The 11,528-nt window shown below is 40.2% G+C and overlaps 1 protein-coding gene across 1 annotated transcript; it reads right to left on the bottom strand.

Moving 5' to 3' along the window:
- Nucleotides 1–484: 484 nt before the first annotated feature.
- On the bottom strand, nucleotides 485–11,313 carry ccdc90b (coiled-coil domain containing 90B). The gene is made up of 9 exons (XM_061739138.1): nucleotides 11,103–11,313; nucleotides 3,806–3,925; nucleotides 3,026–3,129; nucleotides 2,689–2,790; nucleotides 2,253–2,294; nucleotides 2,063–2,134; nucleotides 1,408–1,461; nucleotides 1,183–1,297; nucleotides 485–1,105 (listed from the first exon to the last, which is right to left on the bottom strand). Exons 1-9 carry the CDS (start codon nucleotides 11,176–11,178, stop codon nucleotides 1,050–1,052), a joined length of 741 nt encoding a protein of 246 aa, XP_061595122.1. The 5' UTR covers nucleotides 11,179–11,313; the 3' UTR covers nucleotides 485–1,049.
- Nucleotides 11,314–11,528: the final 215 nt, after the last annotated feature.

The following is an 11,528-nucleotide window of genomic DNA, read 5'->3' as shown; positions in this document are numbered from 1 at the left end:
TTATGTCCAATGATTCGGTAAAATGCAGATTTTTTTTTTTTTTCCTTCAAAGCTTTTTAAGGTAGTCACCTCTGATTTGGAAAAACATTTTTTTTTTTTTTTTTAAAGAATCAGGAAAAAAAACGTATTAGTTTGTTCCTATGGACCCGCAGGATTTCTGGGGGATAGACTGAGCGCTGGAGGTGGAATCGTGGATGTTTTGGGGTGTTTCTTCACATCCCTCCAGCTCTGTAATGTCTAACTTTTTAATTTTGTTATTTGCCTTTATTTTTTTTTTGTTGGACTTTGTGTTGGACTTGGTTCAAAAAGATCCTCTGGTAGAAAAACAGGACACGTTCCTTTTCTACCACCATCTCATCACAGAAATGATCGAGCGGCAACGGCAGTCATGCAACATTTGTAGAAGTTTGAGCCGTAAAAACATCTGGAATGGACCAGAAACTGAAACCACAACTTTATTTAAAAACAAACTTTACAAAAAGTGTGACTTAAAATTATTAATCAAATGTGTTTTATTGAGTTTCAGGTTTTTAGACATCAGTGACAGTGGTTGGGTAAGCTATTTGTGGATGACGTTGCATTTGATACTTGAACAGAACAAACGTTGCTCTGCCCACCAGAACTTTGAGAAGATACAGCCGTCCCAAGCGATTGGCTGGAGGTCGGATGGCCATCCATGATAAAACTTTGCAGCAGAAATAAACATGTTTACTGGTTCAAAAAAACAAACTATACACATGCAGCAAATTTATCTATAATTTGACAGTTTAAAGTTGCAGTTGGTAACTTTATTCTTGTCATATTTTCTGAAATTACCACCACTTCAATATATTTGTTCTCCAGGGACCCCAGTCAGGTTTTTCAGGGTTTGTCTGGTTAGAATCGCTTACTCTACCGTTTAAAAGCAGAAAAGAAAAACATTTTCAACATTCTTCCCTATTCAATGTTTGTAATAAAAACCCTTTTAAAATCACAACCAGTGACTTAAATGACTTTGAAGCATTAAAACAGTCTGATCCTTTGAACTGGACCAGGTCTGCCTGGATCCTTCACCTCCACAGCCGGTAGACTCCCAGAGCGATGGCCAGGCACGAGAAGACGGTCGCTGCGAACGAGAACATTGTTAAAACTGCAGTTCAGCTCTGCTACCGGCGCTGCAGCAGCCCAGACTGGCTCTGTTACCTGCCAGGTACCGGACCGTCTCCAGCTTCAGGGACTCCAGCACCGTCTTGAGCGACGCCACCTGCAGGTCAATCTTCTTGTTGACCTCCATGTTGTCGTTTTCCAGGTCGGCTTTCTGAGCAGAGCAAACGTGATGACAGATCAGATCCAGAGAAGCGGCCACAGCTCTGCCGTCTGTGACACTGCTCTGAAGTACTACAGTAATAGTACTCCGGTAGTGCTTACCTTGTGATGGAACTCTGACGTTGCCTCCATCAGCTTCCTCTCTTGTTCAGTAAACTGACAAACACCACGGCAAGAAGGAAAAACATCAGCAACGATTTCAGATTAACAACGATTGCTGCACATCAGCAACGTTCTGCGGCGACAGAGATTAGTGGACGACACGTAACACACGAGTAAAAGGACTGGACGTCCCTGCAGAACTTGTACAGATTCACCCAAAGGTACAGAAGGAACTGGACAGACCTCGTGATGTAATCGAGGTTTTTTTAAGTCTCGTTTTCATTGTTGCATTTATATATATATATTACAGACACACACACACATTACTGTTTTTATGGGGAAATAAAACATAAAATTATTTTTATATTGGTTTTGCAGTTTAGAAATAATACGTTTTTACAGTTTTGCCTATACAGACCGTGAAAGGTGAACCACGTTATAGCGAGGGATTATTGTAATGGAAAAATAGATAGTGGAAACTTTTAATTACGGTAACATTAAAAATAACAAATGAGGTTTCCAAAATGAAACCTTAACATTAGTGATTATATAATATATCAGTGAAATTATGTTGGGATTGTAACTTAAATCTGATGGTAAAGAAAAGGCAGGCCTTGACCCCACCTGGACCAGGTCCAAACAGGTCAACACTCACCATGTCAGAGATTCTGCTTCTCTCCAGATTGATGTCCAGTTTGCTTTCTGCTCGGACCTTCTGGGTCTCCTCCTGATCAGAAACATCTGGTTAACACTTCTGAACTCACCCGATGACATCCTGTAACTCCGTCCAGCCAGGCGTCACATATTTGAGGTGTGTCACATGACAGAGGGACAGAAGATCTCACCTGCATTCTGTTCTGCAGCTGCTGCAGCTCCCGCTTCATTTTCTGCAGAAACATGAACAGAAGTTTGTAAAAACCTGGAAAAAAACGTGGCCTTGAATGCAGCAGATGCTGCTTATCCGACAGATGATGGATTATTTGGTTTTTGGATCCGGGAGCAGAATAGTGAGTTGGACTTCAATGTTTGATGTTGAAAAAATGTCCACCTCAGTAAAAGGAGTTCCTGGTTTCTCTAATGACTGATGAAGTTTTAGCAGATTTAAATCATAAACTGTAGAAGAAGAGCTACGTGATATCACTCAAAGGTTTCTGAAGAGCTTTTAAAGCCTGTTTTTAAACCCAGGAAGTGAAAAAGATTACAGTTAATCTGCAGACCACTATGGTCTACATCCTATCTAGGAGGCCGGGTGTTTGGTAAAACGAGGAAACGTGTTGTTACCGTGTTCTCAGACCGCAGGTTGGCGAATTCGCTCTTCTCCAGGATCACCATGTCCTTCCTGACCGAGTCCAGGTGAGCCATGATCTGCTGCACCGCGATCTCCTGAAGAAGAAAAAAAAAAGGCTGCTGTGGAGGATTTAAACCATAAACTGTAGAAGAAGAGCCGGACTCACGATGATCTGGCAGCAGTGAGGGGATACTTATGATGCCCCCATGCTTTTCCATTGCTTTTGGCTTCACGTTTGTTGGATAACTATGTTATGTATTTCAGGTTGTTTTTGTTTAATGCCAAACACAAGATCCTGCAGAAGAGCGCGGCTGTGAGCTGAAGTCCTACCTGGTGAGCTTTGGTCACCATGTCCTTGTAGACGATGTCAGTGTTAGCGGTGGTCAGAGTGACCAGAGCTGAAACGATCAGCTCCGCCTGCCGCTTCTCAAAACCTGCACCCAAGCAACAAAATGTACTTTTACTGGCAAATTACAGGCATGAAAGGGCATCTCGACTATTTACGACCTAATAAATGAAAGTGGTACGTTTGGTTAAAAACCGAGATGACAACGGCTACTACTATGAGCTAATTAGCTTAGCTCAGTGCAGTGGAAGTTGTTCAAATGAATAAAAAAATAAAAAATAAAAAAAAATGCAGATATCTGGGCTAGCGGTTAGCTTAGGAAGAGAAAAATCACTTCTGATTCATAAATAAACTGTATTTACTCAAAGGTGAATAAAAAAAGGAAAAAAAAATCTGGAATTGTAATGAACAAAAAAGAAAAAAACAAACACACAAAGTTGTTTTACTAAACGCTAATTAGCTTAGCTCCAAGCTTTGACAGCAGTTTTAGATTTTTTAATTAAACGTAACAAGATAAAATAAAAAATGTGCCTGTCAGAGACAAAAACACTTGTTTTTATTTTAAATAAAAGAAGGCAAAAAAAAAAGGCTGGAAGGTCGTGGATCGGACTGGAAGGTCCTGGGTCGGGGGGCGGTCTGAACCTGAGCTCAGATCAGGCAGCTTGCGTTCACTGAATGACGTTCCGTTTGAACTGAGGGTTCAGTATTAGTTTTTCTCTTTGGTCGGACCGACACCACAGGTTGTCCTGAGTGGTTCCACTCACCACTGCCCTCCAGCGCCGTCACCAGGCTGTGGGAGTCGAAGGTGAGTTTTCGCTGCTCTAGAGGCGTCAGTTCAACTTTCCTCACGTCGAAGGCCGCCGCTGGCGTTCCCACATGGAAACCTGCCTCACACAAGTTCAACATTTAAGGGGCATATTTGAAAAAAAAAAAGTATAAAACATTTCTGACTCCACCCACCAGCTGAACAGAGCTGTAAAAACATGATTAAAGAACTGTTCTCTTCTCGTGGTATTTTTAACAAACAGACGACTCTGAGTTGTGTTGAGTCATCAGTCAGCAGTTCTTAATCAATACCCTTTTCACATAAGAACACATTCAGCACGTGCCGCTCAATGATTATGCTGAATCAGCTGATCACTAATCATGGACCCTCAACAGTTTAAGAAACTGTTTTTCTTTTTGCTAGCTCACTGAATTATGAGTCAGCTCACATCTTTTATTTTTTTAGACTCACAACTGTAGCTTGTTTTTAAGAAACCCCATCACCACCACACTGAAGCTTTACCACTAACCCCTCGTTCACACTGAAAGCGTCACGGGAGTCCCGACGCCAGCATCTCGCCGCTTGGTGCATTCACACACAAAGCGTCAGTGCCTGCAGCGGGGCGGGGGTGGGCGGGGTTTCAAGCTGCGCTGCAGAACTGAAGGGAACAGTGGGAACAGCCTACACATATAGCGTACACATCTTCAGTTTCCTATTTCACCATAGATCACACTTTGGGACGCCTTCTTTATATCTTAGCGTTATTTCCGCGTAGATAAGAGTGAGTTTGATGCTCCTTAACAAGTTTGGTCCGCGGATCAACATCAACCGCCAGAGCCCTTGCTCCCGGTGAACCATAAATCCGCCTAGGCTGATTTATGGTTCCGCGTCACACCAACGCAGAACCTACGGCGTAGGGTACGTGGCGACGCACACCGCACCGCACCATAATTCAGGCGAAGCTGCAGTCTGTGCGGTGAACACTGACACACCGGGTCGGAGCGGATTTAGTCATAATGTTTAACCTGTGTTTTGTGATTAATAAGCACGGATTTTAATTATTTTTCGTTGGATCAATGTAGCAAATAAAATATTTAGGACCATCCAGCTCCTCAACCATCAGTTACTGTTTCACATGAGCAGTTCAGGTAAAAACGGCAGTCAAACCAGCAAAATGTCATTTTGCTGGATGAAATATATTAATTCCTGATAAAATAAGTGTGTTAGTGCACAGCTCTGCTCCTGTACGCATGTGAATGAGTGTACGTTTGTGTGTACATGAAAGTACAATCTGCATTGAGAGTTCTCGCTTTGGGAATCCCGGTCTGTGATTGGACGACGCCTCGGCGTCGCCGCTGCTCATTTGCATAAAGTTCAGATTTTTCAACTTTCAAATTAACGCGCCGCGCCCGCCGCCCGACGCTCCTGCTGCTCCCGCCGGTCCCGCCGCCCCCGCCGCCTCTCGACGCCCGTTTTTCATAGACAATGAATGCCAGCCAGACGCCTATGACGCCCGTGACGCTTTCAGTGTGAACGCAGGGTAAGGTGCCCCACACAGACTAGTGGACAGGGCCCCCAGTAGGGTTGCCAACCGTCCCTGGAAAAACAGAATCGTCCCGTATTTATAAACTAAAGTCTGCGTCCCGTATTGAGCTGAAAAGGGACGCACTTTGTGTGAGAGTCAAAACATAGTCATAAAATGCCAATGGAAAATGGCATTGAGCTGTTGAGTTCATAACTTATTTTTTTCTCTTTTACTACAACTGTAGCCTACAGTCATGGCCTTTGAGGCACAAATATGTTTACAAAATATTTACAGACTTTCTGTTTGCACTTTGTTAATGCACTAAAAATGTGCACTATTACAGAATGGATGTTCTGCTTTCTTTCTATTGTTTTATATTAATTTATACTTTTTCAAGTTAAGCAGGACAGGTTTCTGTTTAAGAAAGATACTTGTTTTATTTATTTATTTTTTTTTTATTTTGTATTAAAGCGACACTACGTAACTTTTCCACCTTAATATCATATTTCCAGAGTCATTGTGATGGTACATCAACTTCCAACAGGTTTAATGACACCTCTGTCATGGTCTGGGGGGGTCTGTATCGCTTTCACTGGCACTATGTAACTTTGAGGAGCATGGTAGGAACCCTGCCACACTAAAAAACTACAAATTTTACGGCTTTTACTGCTTTACGGCACATACGTCACTTCCCCCTCCTTCCTGATTCGTAGTCGAGACGAAAATGGGCGGGGCTTGGAGCGCAGAGCTGAGGAGAACTCGTGGTGAGAGAAACGTGGAGTTGTTATCATGGCTGAAGCAGCGAAGAATCCGAAGAGAATAAAAGTTATATCGCAGGAGGCGAAAAAAAGAAAGCGGGAGAGTAACAAACTAAATGCCCGGACGAGAATCAACATTGGCCCGGCGTTCACTCGCTGGCGTGAGATGAAAGACGAGGAGGGATGTCCGACCGATGGGGATTTAGCCCTGTTATTGTTGGACTAGTAAGTACATTTATATCATCTATATACACTTCTTTTGAGTTTGTAATGTGTCTTGTATTATCACTGAGGCCATCTAGTCCTCCGTTTATGTTCATAAACCCAGTAGAGGTCGGAATTATCAAGCTGGTAGCTATTTATTGCTGACATGGTAATTTTCAAAAGCAAATGTTAGGATTATCAGTCGTAAACGATGACTGCAAACCGCAAATATAAATGTTTTAGGTTCTGTTTTCACTCAGTTCATACATGGTTTCTAATTGTGCAGATGAAGTGGCATGCTGTCATTCATCATGTTCGCAACCAGCACACATGGGCAACTGGAGCCTGTGAACATGAACCACTGGATGATGACGCCCAGGAAAAACAAGGTAATTCCAATCTATTTTTATGAGGAGTGTATGTTGCTTTGAATGGACTTTTGTCCATCTCACAATGAGATGTGTCATTACAGGTTCAGCAGCTCATCAAGCCCTTGTAGCCGTCGTCTTGGACAAGAGATGGTTGAAGGATGTAAAGAAGTTCATCACCTTCAGGTATGCACTTTTGTCAACACCTATGTCAGTGTTTTACAAAAACAATTACCGGTATCCTGAAACTACTACAGCTGGTGTAAGTGTTGCTACTGTAGCAAATGTCAATATCTATGTAAACAATGGGACTCTGCAGGTCTGTATATACAGATATTTATACACTGATGGTAAAAGCAACACATTTGTAGATATAGTAAAATATAGCCAGAAAAATGAAATATATAGGCAAAGTATACACTTCCAGATAAAAAGAATACAATATAAACACCATATAAGCATATAAAAGAAATCTACTTTGTTGGAATTATATTAAAATAATAACAAGGGTAGTAAAAGAAACTTTATATGGTGTTTATAATGTGTCATTTTATCTTGTGAGTGTATAAATATATACATTTCTCTATTTTTTCTATAGCTAAACATTAATTGCTTTTACTGTCTGCGTAATTACAGTGACTTCAACAAAGAAAAAAATTCAAACTTGTGATCAACAAAATATGTTGAATGATTTATAGGTCAGTAATTATCAGAAAGACATAATGTTTTTGTATCTTTATTCTCACACTCTGCAGGACTACATCAGATCTGGAAAACTTCCAGAATCACATGCAGGGAAGGTTCTCCTACACTCCAGCAGTGAATCGCACGCAGACTCTTCCAGCACGAAACATGGATGGACACAAGATGCTACTGCTACTATAGTCATTGTATTTATTTACAGTAACTTCTTACACTGTTTCATAGTTCAGTTTTTATTATCAGTTCATTATTTTTAGTTTATTTTTCTACTACTCTATTTACACTTGTTTACTTTATTCACAGTAATTTATCCTGTCATACAGTTGTTCATTATTGCTACTGTGATACAGATTACTTATTGTTTATAATAAGTATGTATGGGATAACTGCTGTCACTATGCAAATGACAAAGTTCAAGAATTTTTCTATTTTCTGAAAGGTGCGTAAATAAAAGTCTGTCTTGTTTTGCACAAATGTCTTTATTTTAAACACACAAAAACAACTGTACAGGAAAAAATGGAACAAAAAAAAAACAATAGCAAAATATTTGCAGTAATCCTCATAAAGGTTCCATTCTACAGAAGACGGCGAGCCCTGAAACCAGTGTACTGTCCCATTGGGTCCGGAAAGATGTCTCTTATTTTCCAAACATCATGCTGCCAGAGCATAAACTGGCGATATGTATATATATGCATATATATATGATATATATGCTGCATGTTGGTTCTGTCTTTGTGGGGGTTCAAACTCTGATGAGGTAGAGGTAGAGGTGTTCTCAAGAACAGCAGATTCCTGATAAAACAAGAGACAGAATTGTTATGATACAAATGTAAATGTAGAGTTCTATGATCAATAAGAATCAAAATTAGAATGTTTTCACATATTCACATTCACATATTTGTCTTGGGTTTTGGTAATTCTAAAATTACTGACAATATCAACAACAGACACAGAAAAATAATAGTGATCATAAAAATGTGAAATTCGCAATGAGGAAGCTTTATAAAATAATACAATTGAATATAATTACAGCACTAGAGGAAATAATGCAATGCAAAGAAAATGTATAGAACATTTCTAGTATTTTTCCTGAGAACTGTAAAATTGTGCAGGGCTGATCTGCAAAATATAAGGAATGGGCATTCAGTTATTCACAGGTTATAAAGTATTTTTTTCATTTTGTCAGTAAGTATGTTGGACTACTAATTTATGACGAAGTCTCTCTAAAAAACGTGACAGGAAAAAGGTGCAGAGCGTATGAGTTTGTAGGGCGCATTATCTCGCTGAAACAACTTAATAAAACCAAGTTGAACTTAGTGTTTTTCAACATCGTCATATTATATCGTTTAACCAAAAATAGATACATTACCTCTTCGCTATCCATCCTGCAAACGACCGCTGAAAACAGAAAAGTAGTTTTGAAAGTCCGTCCCGTCTTCTCTCATCAAAACAAAGGCACGCAACAGGGACGGGGGTTTTCCGGCAGTAGGCGCTGGTGCTCATGGGAAATGGAGTGTTCTTTCTGGTAAAGCACTACCGATTTTTGTCCAAAGGAGGCGCCAAACTCAACAAAGCTGAAAGTTACGTTGTGCTGCTTTAAAGTGAATTGCTGGATAATAATCTGTTTTCCATGTGTTCATGGCATTCAAAAATATGCATCTTATTAAATTGAGGTTCGAGTCAAATAGTTAAAAAATCGGTTCATTCACAAAAAAAGGGGCTAAATAAATTCACCAAGCCAGGAAGGGTGAAGTACGACGGAGTATTATATTAGGGCCAAACTAGAACAAAAAAAATGGGAAATTACGAGAATAAAGTCGTAAAATTACGAGAATAAAGTCATAATGTTGCGAGAATAAAGTCGTAATATGAGAATAAAGTCGTAGTATTATGAGAATATAATTTATGAGAACTCCAACAGGAAGAGCATCTTCTCCCTGTGTTAAAATGAGGAATATTGAGCATCTTGTGAAGTTATATGTATATATTTATAATATATGTAATATTACGACTTTATTCTCAAAATATTACGACTTTATTCTCGTAATTTCCATTTTTTTGTCTTAGTTTGGCATGGTTTGGCCCTAATACTCCGTCGTAGTGAAGGCAATCAGGTTGGCCGCTGTTCTGCCAATTTCTGCTACCTGCCAAGAAATGCTACTTTGTGGTTCTGCGCATGCGCACAGTCGATTTTCAAAGTTTGCATAATTTCTTGCACGATGTAAACTGGATAATATGGGATGTATGTAGAGTATTTGATCCAAAATACACTACCCATGACATGAATACATTACACTTTGTGAGCATTATACGATAAAGAGAAAAAGACAACAATTATATGGCTTTATTTGACATTCATTCAGTCATTGGCCTTTATTTAACCAGGCAGGTCATTAAGAACACATTCTTATTGACAATGACGGCCTGGCAAGCGACAAGGACCACTTGGGGCAAAAAGAAGTGGCTTAGGGAGTAAAACACAGTAAAATTGTAGCTCTACAAAAGGTAGAAAACCATTAGGTAGCATTTTTTGACAAAGCAGCAGAAATTGGCAGAACACCGGTGTTGTGCCAAAAAGTGATTGCCTGCCAGAATCTAATTTCTTCTGATTTCTAGCGCTAAAACGTCAGATTTTCAGATTATGAAGCTCAAGAATGAGATCAAGTCATATTTAGGCAGAAAAAAACTTTCCATTAACTATATTTGGCCTTCAATCAATTTTTGGCAGGTGAAAATGCCTATTTTGTGTTGTAATGGTCCTTTAAAAGAGTTAAAAGCAATCATGTGAGCTCTAGTGTTTATATTATGAAGCTCAAGAATGAGATCAAATCATATTTAGGTAGAAACAACCTTTCATTAACTGTATTTGGCCTTCCATCAATTTTTGGCAGGTGAAAAGACCAATTTTCAGGGGAGAAATCAGATTCTGGCAGGCAATCACTTTTTGGCACGACACCGGCCCTGCTGATGAGGTGTCCCTTGTTTATTTTCCAGGGAGTTGAAACCAGTACTCGAGTTGAGGGGGGATGGCATCCCCCCTTGAAATAAAAACGGTCCAAATCATCCCCCCTGTAAAACTGCCATCCCCCCTTTCCATCCCTTATGTCATTTGATCAATGAATGTGGTTTTACTGCTATTTCAACATTTAGAGTCATCACCAGAAAAATAACTTATTTGACAATATTCACCTGTTTCAAGTAAATTTTCACTTGAAATAAGTAGAAAAATATGCCAGTGGGACAAGATTTATCTTCTCATTACAAGTAAAAAAAATCTTGTTCCACTGGCAGATTTTTCTACTTATTTCAAGATTTTGTTTTACTAAAATGAGATATTTTAACTAGAAATAGGACAAATATTCTTATTTTGAGTTTTTGCAGTGATCCATTTTACTTATCCTGTGAAGTTTTTTATTGTTGTGTTTTGATGTATTTGATGTAAGCCCAGTGGATATTTAAAGCTTACAGAAGGCTGCATTTAACTGCTGCTATGTCATTCCTGCAGTATTTCTGCAGGTGTTTTGGTCACTGCTATTATTTGTAATATATTATATTATTTGTAATCAGCACAAATTATCTGTCCCCATATGATAAAATCCACCATCCCCCCTGATTTTTTTTACAACTCGAGTACTGGTTGAAACCCTAGTTCCAGCAGGTCAGAGACGGCTGGTCTCTGCGGCCACAGACACACTGGCGGTGCTTGAACCAGGACCGGAGCGGGAGCCCCACTCTCACCTGAGCTGGTCCAGGTGACACCACCTCTCCACGTGCCGGCGCGCCGCGCGCCGCCGCGCCACAGCAGCGCGTTCATGCCGGACCTGAACCCTCAACCTCAGCCCTCGCTGATGCCGGAGTTTGGAGTTTGAGGAAAGATCAATGCAACTTTTAATCAAGACTCGGAGAAAGTGTCACCCAGTTGACCGGATACACCCCGGTGCTGCTGTCGAGGACACTCGGATTTCTGACAGTCCTGTCGTCACAATTTAAAAAAGAGGCGGCGCCCCCTGGTGGGATGTTCATAAACCAGTGTATGGTAACTTGTCATCTAAACCTTTAATTTAATTTTTAGGGGACCTTTAATTTGGACCTCCAAATTGAAGAAAATGTACGGTACTTCCCACCACCAGAACCATCCGTAGAGGAAAGTTTACCAAGTTTAAA

This window comes from Cololabis saira, chromosome 14 (assembly GCF_033807715.1).
Source record: "Cololabis saira isolate AMF1-May2022 chromosome 14, fColSai1.1, whole genome shotgun sequence".
Taxonomy (NCBI): Eukaryota; Metazoa; Chordata; class Actinopteri; order Beloniformes; family Belonidae; genus Cololabis; species Cololabis saira.
This window is presented reverse-complemented; position numbering and strand designations above follow the sequence as displayed.

Coding starts and splice junctions, on each gene's coding strand:
- ccdc90b (XM_061739138.1), bottom strand. CDS start 11,178: ATGAACGCGCTGCTGTGGCGCGGCGGCGCGCGGCGCGCCGGCACGTGG. Junction 3,926..11,102: donor TGTCACCTGGACCAGCTCAG/GTGAGAGTGGGG, acceptor TGTGTGAGGCAG/GTTTCCATGTGGGAACGCCA. Junction 2,295..2,688: donor ACCTGCGGTCTGAGAACACG/GTAACAACACGT, acceptor ATGTTTCTGCAG/AAAATGAAGCGGGAGCTGCA.